This window comes from Microcaecilia unicolor, chromosome 1 (assembly GCF_901765095.1).
Source record: "Microcaecilia unicolor chromosome 1, aMicUni1.1, whole genome shotgun sequence".
NCBI lineage: Eukaryota > Metazoa > Chordata > Amphibia > Gymnophiona > Siphonopidae > Microcaecilia > Microcaecilia unicolor.
The window spans coordinates 132,639,353-132,657,098 of NC_044031.1; the positions used below are offsets into that span (position 1 = coordinate 132,639,353).

At 44.8% G+C, this 17,746-nt stretch overlaps 1 protein-coding gene across 8 annotated transcripts in view; it reads left to right on the top strand.

Moving 5' to 3' along the window:
• VPS50 (VPS50 subunit of EARP/GARPII complex) overlaps nucleotides 1-17,746 on the top strand; it is a 463,388-nt gene that overhangs the window by 12,124 nt on the left and 433,518 nt on the right. For 2 of the 8 annotated variants that reach the window (XM_030200467.1, XM_030200530.1), the window contains exons 1-3: nucleotides 2,056-2,157; nucleotides 2,529-2,600; nucleotides 12,119-12,187. In XM_030200467.1, coding sequence (XP_030056327.1) covers nucleotides 2,568-2,600; nucleotides 12,119-12,187 — 102 coding nt within the window. In that variant the 5' untranslated portion in view covers nucleotides 2,056-2,157; nucleotides 2,529-2,567. Of the gene's footprint in view, nucleotides 1-1,956; nucleotides 2,158-2,216; nucleotides 2,324-2,528; nucleotides 2,601-12,118; nucleotides 12,188-17,746 lie in introns of those variants that run through there. The other 6 variants (XM_030200476.1, XM_030200495.1, XM_030200485.1 and 3 more) reach the window with 6 other exon arrangements.

The window sequence follows — 17,746 nt, forward strand, 5'->3', positions numbered from 1 at the left end:
TCTTCAAAAAGGCCTACTCCAATGACCCTACATAAACCTCTTCACCCAAAGCACAGCATGCCTAATGATCGCACTGGACAACACACAACCTTCATCCCTTCTGAGCCTCCACATATACCTCATTCGATATTATTATTATCATTATTTATTGCATTTGTAACCCACATTCCCCCACCTATTTGCAGGCTCAATGTGGCTTACACAGATTTGTTAACATTGTCATTGTATTTGTTATCAACTGACTGGGCAAACGCCTAATGGTACTATGTAAGCCACATTGAGCCTGCAAATAGGTGGGAAAACGTGGAATACAAATGCAACAAATAAATAAATAAATCATCAAAGGTTTGGTGACAATATTTCCTAGAAGAATTTCTTTTTTTGTTTTTAATGTATTTATTTAAAATTTTAATTTACATCAAGCATACATCTTGAATACAGAAAAAGACGATTTAATTTCCAGAAAATTTTACACAATATTATCGGTAAAATGAAAGGGAAAAAAAAAGAATGAGAGAGGAAATCATTACTTGTCTATAGTCCACAATAATGGGGGGTTATCACAATTTCAAGGAAATCAAATAGATTTCCAATTTCTAAATAGAAACCAACTTCTAAATTTAACATGGCGGTTGGTATAAGCAGTTTTTTTTTGTTTTTGTACCGGCTGCTGCTGCTCAACAGGAGAAGCAGCAGTGGCCGGAAATGGCAGCTGAGCTGATGTCGGACGGAGGGGGCGAGTGGTGGTGACCTGGGGGGGGGGGTGGACTGGAGCAGTGGCTGCGGTGACCTCAGGGGGTGGGTGGAGGGGGGAGCGGTGGCAACCTGGGGGGGGGGGGGGGTGGAAGGGTGGTGACCTTGGGGGTGTGTGGCTAGGGTTACCATTTTGTGTCCTCTGAAAAAGAGGACACATGTCACACCCCCGCCACGCCTCTTTCCCCTCCCCATCACATAGTCCCCTCCCCCGCACCCCCCCCCATCATATACTCTCCTCCCCTCCCCTTCCTTACCATCCTCACTGCTGGTCTAGTGATGTCTTCGGGGCAGGAGCGCTGCCTGCCCTTGCCTACATCCTTCTCAGTCTTGGCTGGGGATTCAAAATGGCCACCGAGAGTTGAAGCGGACTCGTAAGACTTCAACTCTCGGCGGCCATTTTGAATCCCCAGCTGAGACCGAGAAGGAGGATGGGCAAGGCAGCGCTCCGGGCAGGAAAGAGGGGGCTCTTTCCTGCCCCGAAGACGTCACTAGACCACCAGGGAAGATGGTATGGAAGGGGAGGGGAGACCCCCGGCGCTGAATCTGGATCACACAACCGCACCCGCACGCCCTCTCGCACGCACGTTTGTCCAGAAATCCGGACAAACGTGCGTGCGGGCAAAACCCGCCGGAAGCCCAGGACATGCCCTCAAAAAGAGGACATGTCCAGGGAAATCCGGACGAATAGTAACCCTAGGCGTGGCGAAGGGCTGACTGTGCCTGAGTGCCTCCAACGTTCCGAATGCTGCTGTGTTTTGATTGGGCACTTTCGCTGCTGACGCACCCGGAAGTGGAAGTCGTCAACAGAAGCACGAATGCCTCAAGGCTTGTGTCCACGCAGTCAGCTTCAGAACGTTGGAGGTGGATTTTATTATATAGGATATGGGAAGCTGTCCAATAAGTTTAAAAAAATTGTCCTCCACCTTTTAAGGCACTGCCTATCCAACCAGCTTTAGATTTGTTACAGATGGACCAACAATAAAAAACGACAATGTGGATGCAGAAGCTCATAGGTTTGCTTTCTTTGTTTTGAGTGAACGGGGATGACGGCTGCGCTGGGAACGGGAAACTTAGGTTGTCCTAATTGGCTTCCTTGCATACAGTGGACTTGATAGGCTCACTTCCACCCCTGTTTATTAAACCTATAATAAGATACTCCGACCACACCCACAATTTCTTCCTAAGGTGGTGTCGCCTTTTTATTTAAATCACTCCATCGTACTTCCAGTATTTAGGACATGCTGCTGCTGCGCTCTCCAGTGATGCAAGTTCCTGTTTCCGGCAAGGCGGGATGTATGTAGAGTGAGAGAAGAAGATGTTGTGTGATGTGTGTGGTAGTCTATCATAGTGGACGGGGCACTGAAGAAGGAAAGCCGTGGGACTGTTAGTGGGTGATCTCAGGTATGAGTTTAATGATGGTGGGGTGTTTGAGGGAGAGATGCCGTATGTACGTAGAAGGAGAGAAGATGTTGTGTGATGTGTGTAGTACTGTATGATAGGGGATGGGCACTGAAGACGCAAAGCCCTGGGAGTCGGGACTGTTAAATTGGCGTCTGGGCGATTTCAGGTATGAGTTTGATGATCGGGGGTGGGAGGGGGCGGGGTTGTTTGAGCCTATAGCAGACGAGGAGGAGAGTGGAAGATAGAAAGTGAGATGCAGATAATGCGGAGGGGAGGCCGATCCCCGAATGCGTGGGGAGTGCTAGGCGTGTAAGAGTGTGAATGAATGTGTGTCACACGCCTAATGCGTGTGATTTGGTATCTTTGCTTAGGTTTGTTCTCCGTCTGAAAGAGCGATACTTTGTGGAGGGATGCAGAAGATCAAGTCCTTTATGATTCCCCAGGTAATAATGATTGAGCCATCTGTTTACACGGTGACACTCTACTGGTGGGGAGCTGCTGTCTATGCCTCGCCGCGTTAAAGCAACTTTGTGGATATTCTAGTATTGTATGTAAAAGAGGTTCATTTTCAAAGCACAAATACTTACACAGTTACCTAGGTTACTGTCAGGGTTGCCAGGTGGAAAAATTTTTTCCCATCTAATCGAGCCCAAAACCCGCCCAAAGTCAAGCCCCGCCCCTGACACCCCACCCTCGCGTCATCACCCCCGCCCTGCTGTCATCAGCCCCGCCTCCCCCGTCATCGGCCCCGCCCAAAACGTCACTAACCCCACCCCCGCGGCCAAAAAAAAAAGCGTTTAAAACCGCCCAAAAGACCCAAAAGGAGCCCAAAAAACTGCAACCCGCCCACCTGGCAACACTGGTTACTGTGTAACTTTGTAAGACTATGTTCTTTGAAAATAGTACCAAAGGTTTTATGTATATTTCTTTAAAGGGAAATCAGGACCAGTAATAAATCTCTGAATATTGTTTTCTTTGGCTTTTTTTGTTCTTTTTGTATTTGTATGTGAATCAGCTGGTATATTGTTTTGTTTGCAGGTTTACTACTATTGTAGCTATGTAGTTTTTAAAACATAAAGGGTCCTTTTTACTAAAGTGCGTTAAATTTGTAATTATCACTGTTTCACATGGGACTTTACCATGCAGTAGCTGCAAATCTATGGCAGGAACTAGTGGGGCATTTCTGGTTTCCTATTAATGTGGTGTCTGCTGACAGTTAATGCAGGTGCACTTAATGCCTGCTCTTTAGGAAGGGGTATTTGGTCTTATGTTAACAATGTATTAGCCAGTTAACATGCGGTAAGAGCTGTGTGCTACCTGGATAACACTTGTACACCATTCCTTTCCCATGCCATGCCCCTTGACAGAGAAATAATTAAGTAAAATATGGTCTACCAACAGTAACAGGCAAACTACTGCATTAACCATGCGTTGTGCTTAATACACATTAGTAAAAGGGTCCTATAGATCTGTACATAGCCCTGCAAATTCTGTATAGTGCAACTAGCTGTGTGCGCAACTCGGTTAACAATTCAACAATCATGGCCGATATTTTGGATGTTAATTATTGGCACTAATTAGTTAGCAAATGTTGTCCAGATACCTCTTCTCCAATGCAAATCTGGGGAGAGGAAACCATGAGTGGCGATTCCTTCAATGGAGCTTAGGAAGGATATCAAACTTCCTCCTATGGCCCCATTTACTCGTTCTCAGTTTATGCCTCTGGGTTGCCATGGAACAAACCCTTGTTCAACCCCTCCCCCTCCCTTCTACTTACACCAGAGATATTTTCTGCTGGCAGGGTCAAAGGAGAAATTGCATCATGGATTTTGCTAGGTACTTGTGACCTGGATTGGCCACTGATGGGAATAGGTTACGGGCCTTGATGGATTTTCGGTCTTTCTCAGTATGGCAATTGTTCTTATGAAACCGTTTTTAATACTGTGAGGGAGGGTTGAGGGTAGGCCTCCAAATAACGGAGCCGGCCAAGGTTGTGGAAAGAAGGTTATTCACTCAACTTAAGGCCTGTGGCCTTTTACTTCACAGGATCAGGAACAAAAAAGTTAGTCTCTTTAATTCAGAGGAAAAAGTCTTGACATGGGCTTGTGGCTGACAAGATCCAAAAACAGTCCATGGCCTGTGACTGCCTCGCCCCAAACACAGTTTGTAAAGTCTCTTGCTGTCTCTTGGCCAGCTAGGTCTCGGAACCGGGTTTACATTGGCTTACCTCAGCCAGGTCATAGTAGCTGGAGATCACTTCCACCCTTGGGCCTCCTTAACACCTCTCTGGCTCCTCTCTTTTATAGTTCTGGTTCCTTTTTTTTGGCTCCACCCCTCCTATCTTGCTTCCTCTCTGGGCGGGCCTAAGGTGATTTGAACTACCTGAAGGACTATTCTTAAGGGTGAGGGGCAGTGTGCTAATATACTCCCTCACACTGCTCCAGAGTCATTTGCCTCAGCTGTGGGTTCGTCAGTGGCATCAGAGGAACTTACCGCACCACTCTCTTCCTCCTTTTGCCCATAGTAGCAGCAAAATCTGGGGACTTCATGTCTTAGAAAACACCAGGAAGGCAAGGAGCTCCCATGGCTGCATCTAATCATGGCACCATATTGGACCTCGGACCTCTGCTAGTATTCTGTACCATTTGTGTGTAACTGGTAGGCACGCCGCTGACCCATCCATGCCCCTCCCAGGGCCATGTCTCCTAGTAGGTACTCATATTTGTGTTCACAGATGAAGGGCTGGGAATAGGACCATAGAAGACAAATGCTAATAAGAAAGGATGTGTGGTGGACCTTGACCAAATTTCAGAAGACTGTGATCGTGAGGAGCTAGCTAAACTAAAGGTACAGAAAGCGACAAGGCCAGATGGGATACATCCGAGGGTACTGAAGGAACTTAGGGAACTGTTGGCCGCTCCTCTGTTTGACCTTTTCTGTGCATCTTCAGAATCGTGAGTGACCCTGGAGGACTGGAGAAGGGCAGATGTGGTCCCTCTCCACAAAAATGGAAGTAAGGAGGAGGTTGGGAACAACAGTCTGATTTAGTCTTACTTCAGTGGTGAGTAAATAAATGGAAATGTTTCTAAAATGGAGGATAGAGAGATTTCTGGAATCAAGTGGATTGCTGGACCCAAGGCAGCATGGTTTTATTAGAGGAAAATCTTGTGAGACTAATCTGATTAACTTCTTTGACTGGGTGACCAAACTGTTGCATTTAGAGGAAACACTAGATGTGGTGCACTTAGATTTCAGTAAAGCCATTGTCATAGTTCTGCGTAGGTGACTGATCAATAAACTGAGTGCCCTCAGTCTGGACCGAAAAGTCATTAACTGGGTTAGAAACTGGTTAAGTGGAAGAAGACAGAGGGTGGTGGTAAATGAAGTTTGCTCAGAGGAAAAGGATGTTATCAGTGGTGTACTACAGGGATCAGACCTTGACCCGGGTCTTTTTAATATCTTTGAACGATATTATGGAAGGGCTGTTGGGTAAGATTTGCCTTTTTACAGATGATGCAAAACTCTGTAATAGGGTAGAAGAATGGTCCAGAAATTGGCAACTAAGGTTTAATGCTAAAAATGCAGGGTCATGCACTTGGGCTACAGAAACCCAAGGGAGCAGTACCATTCAGAAGGAGAAGTATTTCTGTTCTTGAAAGAAGAGTGAGATTTGTGGGTTAAGGTGGCCAAACAGGTAGAAAGGGTGATCGCCAAAGCCAGAAGGATGTTTGGGTGCATAGGAAGAAGAATGGTCAGCAGGAAAAAGGAGGTGATATGCCTCTGTAGAAGTCTCTGGTAAGACCCCATTTATTGTGTGCAATTCTGGAGACCGCACCTTCAAAAAACGATAACAAAGATGGAGTCAGTATAGGGGGCGGTTACAAATAGGTCAGTGGTCTTCATCATAAGGCATATAGAGACAGAATCATAGACCTCAGTATGTATACTTTATGAGAGAGAGGAGATAGAGACATTTAAATAGCTCCACAGCATAAATGCACAGGAGGCAGGTCTCTTTCAACTGAAAGAAAGCTCTGGAGTGAGGGGGCATAAGATGAAGTTGAAGGGGAACGACTCAAAAGTAATATAAGGAAATCCTTCTTTACAGAAAGGGTGGTGGATGAGTGGAACGACCTCTTGGCGAAGGTGATGAAGAAGAGGACTGTGTCTGAATTCAAGAAAGCATGGGACAGGCATGTGGGATCTCTTAGTGAGAGGAGGAGATAGCGGATGATATGGTTGGGCAGACTGGATAGGCCATATGTAACATAGTAACATAGTAGATGACGGCAGAAAAAGACCTGCACGGTCCATCCAGTCTGCCCAACAAGACAACTCATGTGTGCTACTTTTGTGTATACCCTACTTTGATTTGTACCTGTGCTCTTCAGGGCACAGACTGTATAAGTCTGCCCAGCACTAGCCCCGCCTCCCAACCACCGGCTCTGGCATAGACCGTATAAGTCTGCCCAGCACTATCCCCGCCTCCCACCACCGGCTCTGGCACAGACCGTATAAGTCTGCCCAGCGCTATCCCTGCCTCCCAACCTCCAGTCCCGCCTCCCACCACTGGCTCTGGCACAGACCGTATAAGTCTGCCCCGCACTATCCCCGCCTCCCAACCTCCAGCCCCGCCTCCCACTACCGGCTCTGCTATCCAATCTCGGTTAAGCTCCTGAGGATCCTTTCCTACTGAACAGGATTCCTTTATGTTTATCCCACGCATGTTTGAATTCCGTTACCGTTTTCCTCTCCACCACCTCCCGCGGGAGGGCATTCCAAGCATCCACCACTCTCTCCGTGAAGAAATACTTCCTGACATTTTTCTTGAGTCTGCCCCCCTTCAATCTCATTTCATATCCTCTCATTCTACCGCCTTCGTATATCCGGAAAAGGTTCGTTTGCGGATTAATACCTTTCAAATATTTGAACGTCTGTATCATATCACCCCTGTTTCTCCTTTCCTCCAGGGTATACATGTTCAGGTCAGCAAGTCTCTCCTCATACGTCTTGTTACGCAAATCCCATACCATTCTCGTAGCTTTTCTTTGCACCGCTTCGATTCTTTTTACATCCTTAGCAAGATACGGCCTCCAAAACTGAACACCATACTCTAGATGGGGCCTCACCAACGACTTACACAGAGGCATCAACACCCCCTTTCTTCTGCTGGTCACACCTCTCTCTATACAGCCCAACAACCTTCTAGATACAGCCACCGCCTTGTCACACTGTTTCGTCACCTTCAAATCCTCAGACACTATCACCCCAAGGTCCCTCTCCCCGTCTGAACCTATCAGACTCTCGCCACCTAACACATACGTCTCCCGTGGATTTCTATTCCCTAAGTGCATCACTTTGCATTTCTTCGCATTGAATTTTAATTGCCAGACCTTAGACCATTGTTCTAGCTTCTTAAATCCTTTTTCATGTTTTCCACTCCCTCCGGGGTGTCCACTCTGTTACAGATCTTAGTATCATCCGCAAATAGGCAAACTTTACCTTCTAATGGCTTTTATCTGCCATCATTTTCTATGTTTCTGTGTTTATAGAATACTGATTAAGGACAGTTGTGGGTTCCAGTTAAGGCCAATTGTAGCTGATGTCTCTAACACCAATTATCAGCTCGTTATTAAATTAACTTAGGTGCAGAACTGACTTTATTCTATAACTTGCATGCACAACTTTCCTCGCTAGGGGGCAGATGATCAAAGGTAAATGCAGGCGCTAGAGGCCACTTGCATTGGACTAGCACCCGCATTTACCAGCACAGGATGAACAGAAGGCCCTGGCGTGGCAAACAAGCGTGCCAGGGAATACCGCAGAGCTCATTTAAATGAGCTCTGTGGTATTTCACCCATATGATCAGAGCACTGTGCTGTGATCAGAATACTGCCGTAACCCTACACCAGCTTGGAGATAGTGTTGGGGTTAAGGCTTCTTCATCCCTTCTCGTCCCATCCAAGCCAGGCAGCCTGGGCTGTCACTCTTGGTCCTGGGGGTCCTGTGCACCCCCAGACCCCCCCCCCCCCCAATGGATAAGAACCCAGACAGTGATACGGGGGGAGGGGGTGGCTGAAGGCGGACCTCCAGACCCCATCCCACCCCGACAAGCTTCCCTGGTAGTCCAGTGGCCTTCTCCCTCCCCCACACCCTCTGTGCCCCCCTCCGACGACACTGGAGTACATGGGGGCTGGAGATCCGATGGACCTCTAGACCCTGACACCAAAAATGTCCCTGGTGACCCAGTGGGCAACTCTACCCCCAACTGCACTGGTGGCCTAGTGCACTCCTTCCTCCTTCCAGGGCCGCCTCCAAAATGGCAGCACCCCGCCCTGCCCAGTGAATCCTGGGATGTGCCGGGCGGGGCTTATCTACCATATAAGAGATTCTGTTTTTGGCGCTTTGAGTTGCATGCGCAAATTTGGACGTATTAAGAGGTGCGTGTAAATTCTAGTGTGTGGATCTGAAAAGGGGGCTTGGCCATGGGAGGGGTATGGGCGGGTTGGGGGCGTTCCAAAATTTATGTGCATTATGATTCTATATCAGCGGAATCCGCGCTTAATTTACGCATCTAGGATTTACACCAGATTTTCATTGGTGTAAATGGTCACGCCTAAATGTAGTCCTGGATCCCAGTGCTAAGCGCTAGTCTGTAAATGGCGCCTAACTACAAGGGTGATTTATAGAATAGCGCTAAGTGCTATTTTTTTGGTGCCATGTATAGAATCTAGTTCTCTATGTGAGGTATCCATATGTACCATGTCATGCACAAATATTTGTAAGATCAGAATTAGAGATATCTCTTGTTGAGCCTTTCAAAAGATATTTGTTGGTAACTTCCTGTAATCTCTGCCCAGCTTTACATTTTAAGGTTCACTCTGCTAACATTCTTTTGCGTAATGTTAAAAGTGTGGGTATAGAATAGATTATAGCTTTAAACCTTGATGAGGAATGTTGGTAAGTGAATGGGAAGATTTTCATCAGCATCAATTTGCTGGTGTTCTCAGAGGTGGATTTGTGGTATATAGGAGAAGAAATGTGTCCATACATTGCATTATAGTGTTTAACTGGAGCTCAACAACTTGATTGTAGTTATTTTTGGTTCATACTACATAGTAACATAGTAGATGACGGCAGAAAAAGACCTGCACGGTCCATCCAGTCTGCCTAACAAGATAACTCATATTTGCTGCTTTTTGTGTATACCCTACTTTGATTTGTACCTGAGCTCTTCAGGGCACAGACCGTATAAGTCTGCCCAGCACCATCCCCGCCTCCCAACCCCGGCTCCGGCACAGACCGTACAAGTCTGTCCAGCACTATCCCCGCCTCCCAACCACCAGTCCCGCTGCCCACCACCGGCCCTGGCACAGACTGTACAAGTCTGTCCAGCACTATCCCCGCCTCCCAACCACCAGCCCCGCCTCCCGATCCTGACTAAGCTCCTGAGGATCCAATCCTTCGGCACAGGATTCCTTTATGCTTATCCCACGCATGTTTGAATTCCGTTACCGTTTTCATTTCCACCACCTCCCACGGGAGGGCATTCCAAGCATCCACTACTCTCTCCGTGAAAAAATACTTCCTGACATTTTCTTGAGTCTGCCCCCCTACTGATGAGCAATACTCAGATTTTGAGTAAAAAAAAACGTACCATGGTTGATATCCTTTATTACCCTTGGAGATGCTCCTCAAGCTTGTGTGTATCAATTTGTGGACCAAATTAACTCTTAGCTGCCTTCTTTGAATGGTTCTTAAAATTAATGTGCAGTCAAGCACTGTTTTGAAATAGACTGGGCTGAAATCTTGCTTTACCTTATTGCCCCAAAAATTCACATTGCAGGTTTTCTTTGCACACCTGTTGTCAAGGTAAAATGCAGCCCATCAGTTTGTTTTTTGAAGTTTACTTCTAGAAGTGGAAACTTGTTATTCTCCTATAATGTTTGTCCCTGTTTAGAACGAGTTTAAGTTAATTAAGGGCGGCTATTTGGGTGGCCAGGGTGAGGTCCTCTATAAAGCAGAAATATGGGTTTTATAGAAAATGTTGAATTAGGAGGAGATTGAGAGAGCTGAAGGGGATGGGGTGGAGGAGAGTATGAGGGTGAGGAAAAGGTTGCAGGGGGAACTGGAGGAGGAGAATGAGGGGATTGTTGAGTGCAGCATGAAGGAAAGGACTGCACTAGGTGTGGGGTAGAGGGAGGGAACGCAGAGCTGTAGAGAATGGGAGGGCTTCACTGGGGTGGGCATTCACTAGGGGAGGAATGCAATCTCCATGTACCCCGTTACTGTGCCCTCTCATGCCTGAAAAACAAACTATTGGGGGGAATGGGGCTAGGCAGAAGGTTGAAGTACATAGGACTAGAATCTATTTATGGTGCTGAAAAAATTTCCGTAGTCTATAAACCACACCTAGATTTAGGCATGGTTTTTAGAATACGCCTAGCGGCCCATGCCAACACCTGAGTTAGGTGCTGGTATTTACACCATACGCTTAGCAAGTAGTGCACATAAATTCTAATTAACAGCCAATTATCAGTGCTGATTACCTTTTTAACCAATTAGCTTATGCACATTTTTACGGAAATCTCGGCACAATATATAGAATCTGGGGGAGAGTGTGTATTTTGTCTCTGCTGAGTTAAATCTTGGAGGAATTAAAAACCCTGGCTGCATGAATTCTACATTTGAAGGTTTCAAGGTTTGTTATTTGATTACCTGCTTAGGGTCACACTATCAAAAGTGGTATATAATTTAAAATAAAACATAGATACAGCATTAAAGCAAAAACAACAAAACAGGGAGGCATAGCCAAGTATTTCAAATTGCATCATAATGCATTAGGCCCTACCCTTTTGATTATAAAGTTATTTAGGAGCACTTTTATGTAACTCTGGTGTTTTAATTATATAAGAAGATGCCCTTGTAGTTTTTAGGCCTATTTTATGTATGTTTATGCATATTTATTTTATTTATTTAGATTTTGCTCACACCTTTTTCAGTAGTAGCTCAAGGTGAGTTACATTCAGGTACACTGGATATTTCTCTGTCCCAGGAGGGCTCACAATCTAAGTTTGTAGCTGAGGCAATATTTATTTTGTGATCCACTTTTGGTCAAGGTGAAATATAAATGAATAAACCATATAATAATTTTTGCCATGCAGATCAGATAAAATTGCCTTTTGATAAGTACTGAATAGATTTTTATAAGCACTTATTCTAAAGACAGGAATAGTAGAAGCAGACCTAGGGTTATGAATACGTTTGATTTTTTTTTTTTCTTTCTTGAGCAATAAAAGGATGGGGGCAGTAGAATTTTTAAATCTTAGTCTACCACTGGACAGAAACTTTACTGCCAATTTGCCTTGTGCTGTTTATATGGTATCCTTACTAAAACTAGGTATTGTTCCCCCAATTCTGTATAGGTCACCCAAAGTTAGGTGCACGATTTTCGGTGTGGATTGCTGATACATGTGTAAAGTAATTGGCTAAATCTGTGATGATTGGTCTTAATTGGCACTAATTACTGCTTGTGTATCTGTTCTGCATCCCTATTCTTTAACCTGTACGCCTAAATTTTCTCACGTGCAATTCCAGAGGGGGTGTGGCAAAGGGAGGGACATGGATGAGTCATGTGCCATCCCCAGAATTTAGGTTTGGAGTTTTAGAATACTTCCATTTCTGTGACTGACAGCAGTTGGCACGAGCTTTTGGCAGGTGTGAATGCTCACACCTAAAGTTAGGCGCAGAAATGACTTAAGTATTCTATAAAGACAGATCCTCATGGAACTACCTCTATAGAATTCTGTCTTAGCATGCATCATCCCAATGCCTAATTTTGTGTGCTGTTTACAGAATTTTCCTCCTCCCCCCCCCCCCCCCCCCCATGTTCGGTTAAAGTTTGTTGGTTAATTAATCGTTGCATGCCATGCATTAACATTTAGTAAACCTTTTTTTAAAGGGCCCTAAAAGTCCTCAGGAGAATGTGCATGACCTAAGCCCCATTGAGAATTTTCGGATCCCTAGCAAGGTATGGTGTGGATGGCTTTTATGCCAATTTTTATATAGCATTTATTTTCTGACTTGTTTAATGACCCTTAATTCTAAAGTTTTCTGGCATAAGTAGTAGGTATTATCTCTCTTGCTTCTATCCTCTGAGCTGCATTCTGTAAACAACTTGTTCTCTGCCTTACCCCCTCGATTATAAAGCTGCGCTATTGGCTGGCGGTGCGCTAATGCCGACACAGCCCATTCGCTTTGAATGGGCAGTGTCTGCATGTCACGCAGCAGCCACTAGCGCGGCTTTGTAAGCAGAGGAATTAGTAATCCCAAGATTTAGGAGAAGTATTCTTTTGGAATGTCTAAATCAATTTGCTCCTGTACTGCCAAGATGTTTAACAGTTTTCAGGAATAATTAAGACTTGTTAAGAACATTGTCTGCTGAAACACTTCCAATATAACTACCTCCCCTCTTAAATCCAAATGAAAAGGAACCTCAAGGGAGTTCTGTTAACTGTACAGAATTGTGTCTTTCATGATCATGCTGGTTGGTTTGTTTGCAGTTTGTTAGGGAGATATAATTGGAGGATTGTTCTGAATGGTGTTAAACAGTATTATTTCATGTCATACCACAGACTCTCGACAGACTCAAGCTCCCCTGTCATGCCCTTCTGCTAATTCAGTTATAAAGTTTGGTGGGGGTGTAGGAAATGCAAAGCTATGACCTAGTACATTCATGAGGATAGTGACCTTGCAGCCGCACTGGATGTCCATAAAGCACAGAAAGCAGGATTTGTTGGTATTTGTGTACATTTGAATTACAAATTACAACGGAATACATGACAAAAGTTTAGGGGGGGGGGGGGGGTTGCTTTGACTTTGATTCAACCAAACAGGAAAATTAAGTTCAATTGCTGACCAGGATGCTCAGTGCTAGAGCAGAGTGCCATGTGGTGTCAAAGGTGAAGTAAACATTTCACTAATTTTTTTTTTTTTTTTTTTGTGTGATGCTGTGGTTTGCTGTGATCCTGCTTTGCCTGCATATGGCTCCTCAACAGACCTCACTGTTAGTAACTCTGAGGAAAGAGCATCAATGCATTGAGACTCCTTTACTTTCTCTTTTTGATCGTCTACAAGCCTGTAGTTCTCAGATTCAATTTCAGACTTGTTAGCTTTGAGCCAGTTGTGTTATGCTAACACTAATTTCTCCTGGGGGAATTTTGTGTAAAAGTTTTTTAAAATTCTGCAAATTCTGTGCTGTTTGTAGTGTTTTTTTTGCACACAGTTTCCCCAGCCTAAGGCCCAAAATTTCCTCCTCTTTCCCTCTTCAAACTCCAGCCTCCCCCACCCCCACAGTTCACATAAATAGTCTGGTCTAAGCCAGCAGAGGAGCAAGAAGTGACCCAATGTGCAGCGGTTCAATTCCTCCGCCTCCTCCTGCCATATGATCTCTGTGGGGGGAGGGGGAGCCCTATGTCAGCACGGAGCAAAATTCAGTGCATTCTCTAGAGTGTGGGAATTCTGTGCATATTCTGCATTGTATAGTTACATAGAATTCCCGCCGGAGTAACTAATAGAATGACTACTTTGTTATTTACAGTAGCAGTTCAAGACAGAGGAATAGATGGGCCACTTCTTCCTCAACACTTATATTCTTATGTTATTATTCCAGAAGAACATCCAAAAAAGTGCAGGCCTCTCTAGCCTCAGCTAAGATCAATGTTCATGACTCCTCAATAAAAAAAAGAGACTGGGCACAAATGGGATTCATGGGATAGCACGGCAGAAATCACTGCTGTCCAAGAGTAATATCGATGCTCATCTGACATTTGCAAAAATATACCTGCATGATCCCCAAGCCTTTTGGGATAATGTTCTATGGACAGGCGAGTCAAAAGTGGAACTTTTTTGGACAACACAAGTCCTGTTATGTCATAAAGCAAATACAGCATTCCATGGTAAGAAAATCGTTGTAGCAGTCAAACATGGTGGCAGTAGCATGATGGTGTGAGGATGCTTTGCTGCCATTATTGAAGGAACCATGAATTTTAAAACACTCTACCAGAAAATTCTTAAGGAGAATGTCAGGTGGTCTGTCCATAAGCTGAAGCATAATTGGATGACGGAGCAAGACAATGATCAAAAAACATAAAAGCAAGTCTATATCTGAATGGCTGAGGAGAAACAAAATTTAAGTTTTGTATTGGCCTAGTCAAAGCGTTGGCTTCATCCTAATAGAGATGTTGTGGCAGGGCCTGATATGAGCAGTTCATAAAAACCTACAAATGTTATGCAAAGAGGATTGGGCTGCGATTCCTTAACAGTGATATAAAAGACTAAAATTAAATTATAGGAAGCATTCTGTTGCCATTATTGCTGCTAAAGGTGCAACCAGTTATTAAGTTTAGGGACCAGTTACTTTTCACATGGGAGATATGGGTGTTGGATAAGTTTTGTTTGTTTACATAAATGTAATAATTTAAAAACTTTGTGTTTACACAACCTGAGTAATATTATATTTTGTTTAAAGATCATAAACCATTCAATGTGACATATATGCAATAATAGGGGAAATCAGGGGGCGGGGAAAACTTTTTCACATCATTGTATTTATTGCTGACGACAACTTGGAGGAGAAAAAAATCAAGTTTTCTTTCTTTTAATTGCTTATTATACATCTGCAGCTGTATTCTGTAGCCCTCATGATCTAACATTTTGTATTGACCTTTGCCATTTTCTTTCCAATCTCCTATTACAACATCTCTTCTCTCTCAGTTCTTTTGAGTACCAGGTACTTTATTATTTATCTTTACAGATATATATCTTTTTGACTGGATCAATAGTATCAGATGCCATAAGTATCATTGCCTTCCAGCACAGCAATCTTTTCTTCAATTGCCCCCCCCCCCCCCCCCATATCCACTATAGTCTCATTATTTATGTTTGTTAAATGATCAGCCATTAATAGAATTCAGAGGGCAAGGTCTCCACATTGCTTAATTTTAAAAAATGATCCGACCCAGTTTAAGGGGATATAGAGAAATAGCTTCTAATCAAAAACATCCTAAAACCATCCTCACATGTAAAAATCAGATCTAAAAGTTGTCTCTTTTAAGACGTAAGAACTATTAAGGACTCTGTTCTATATATGACGCCCAAATTTGGGCACCGATTAAAAATTAGCACTCAGGATGTGTTCCCAGGAGCTTTTGTCCAGGAGGGAAGGGTTAGGACAGCTGTTGTAGTTGGTGATTCAATCATTAGGCACATAGCTGGATGGCTGGTGGGCGTGAGTATCACCTGCCTGCTTATTTTCGAACGAGAAGGCCACCCATCTTCCGACACAAATCTGGAGATGGCCGGCCATCTCCTAAAGCCGGCCAAATTGGTATAATCGAAAGCCGATTTTGGCTGGCTTCAACTGCTTTCCGTCGCAGGGCCGGCCAAAGTTAAAGGGGGTAGTAGTAGTAATGTTTCGGCAGAGTATGGAAGGCGGGACAGGGGGCGTGGTTAATAATGGAAAAAAGAAGGCCGGCTTCACTTGGTCTATTTATGTTTAGGACCAAACCTCCAAAAAGTGCCCCAGATGACCATCGGAGGGAATCGGGGATGACCTCCCCTTACTCCCCCAGTGGTCACCAACCCCCTCCCACCCCCTAAAAAAAATTAAAATTCATTTTTTTCCAGCCTCTATGCTAGCCTCAAATGTCATACCCAGCTCCATGACCGCAGTATGCAGGTCCCTGGAGCAGTTTTTAGTGGGTGCAGTGCACTTCAGGCAGGTGGACCCAGGCCCATCCCCCCCTACCTGTTACACTTGTGGTGGTAAATGTGAGCCCTCCAACCCCCCTCTCCCCCCCAAACCCCCCACTGTACCTACATGTAGGTGCCCCCCTTCACCCCTAAGGGCTATGGTAGTGGTGCACAGTTGTGGGGAGTTGGTTTTGGTGGGGATTTGGGGGGCTCAACACACATGGTAAGGGAGATATGCACCTGGGAGCTATTTTTGAAGTCCTCTGCAGTGCCCCCTAGGGTGCCTGGTTGGTGTCCTGGCATGTGAGGGGGACCAGTGCACTACAAATGCTGGCTCCTCTCACGACCAAATGCCTTGGATTTGGCCGGGTTTGAGATGGCCGCTATTAGTTTCCATTATCGCTGAAAACCAATGCTGGCCATCTCTAAAGCTGGCCCAAATGTTGAGATTTGACTGGCTCCGACCGTATTATTGAAACGAAAGATGGCCGGCCATCTTGTTTCGATAATACGGACGGGATGCTGTTTTATGGGGCCGGCCTTGAAGATGGCTGCCCATATAGATGGCCGGCCCCGTTCGATTATGACCCTCGTGGTCACTTGCCTGCTTGGTGGCGGACCTTACACATCACCTAGATAGGTTTTTAGATAGTGTTAGAGAGGAGTCAGCTGCCTTTGTACATGTGGTTACTAATGACATAGGAAAATGGAGGGAGGTTCTGGAAGCCAAATTTAGGCTCTTAGGTAGAAAGCTGAAATCCAGATCTTCCAGGGTAGCATTTTTGGAAATGCTCCCTGTTCCATGCGTAGGACCCAATAGGTAACATTCTGGGAAATGGAGAGCCTGATCCAAAAGAGTGGGCTCTACCTTAACCGGGATGGAACCAGTTTACTGGCGCTAACATTTAAAAAGGAGAGCAGCTTTTAAACAAAAATGGGGTGGAGTGGGGGAGGAATCCGACAGTCGCCCAGGAGCGCATGGTTCGGTGTGGAGTATCCTTGAAGGACAGGAATTTTAGGGAATCCAAAAAGAGAGGTTTCAGTAATGGTGAAAGAAAGCCAGGAGTGTTTAATGGAAGAACAGAGTAAAGGATGCAAATTGTTTCCATCAACTTTAAGTATCTATTTACAAATGCTAGAATCCATAAAATAAGATGGGAGAGCTGGAGTATATATCAGTAAACGAAGAGGTAGATATAATAGACATCTCAGAGACCTGGTGGAAGTAGGACAATCAATGGGAGACTGTTATCAGGGTACAAATTATATTGCAATGATAAGAGTAGATGAAATTGGAGGAGGAGTTGCGCTATATGTTAGAGGGAATTGAGCCAAATAAATATTCTACATGGGGTGGACAGCAGCGTGGAATCCTTGAGGATAGAAATTCCATGTGTGAAGGGGAAGAGTATACGGGTACTCGTCAGGACAGAACGAACAGATAGATGAAGAAATGTTTACAGAAATTAGGAAAGCTGGCAAATTGCGCAACATTATAATAATGGGTGATTTCAATTACCCCAGTATTAACTGGATAAAAATTAGATCAGGGAGCTTCTATCCCACTGTCAGTTGGTGTACCTCAGGGATCTGTCCTGGGACCTCTTCTTTTCTCCATCTATACTTCTTCCCTTGGTACTTTTGATCTTATCCCATGGTTTTCAGTATCGTCTTTACGTTGATGATTCCCAGATCTACCTCTCCACACCAGAAATCTCAACTGCCTGTCTGACATTCCTGCCTGTATGTCTCAGCGCCATCTGAAACTGTTAGACCAAGACTGAGCTTCTTATCTTCCCCCTAAACCAACCTCTCCTCCTCCCCCATTCTCTGTTTC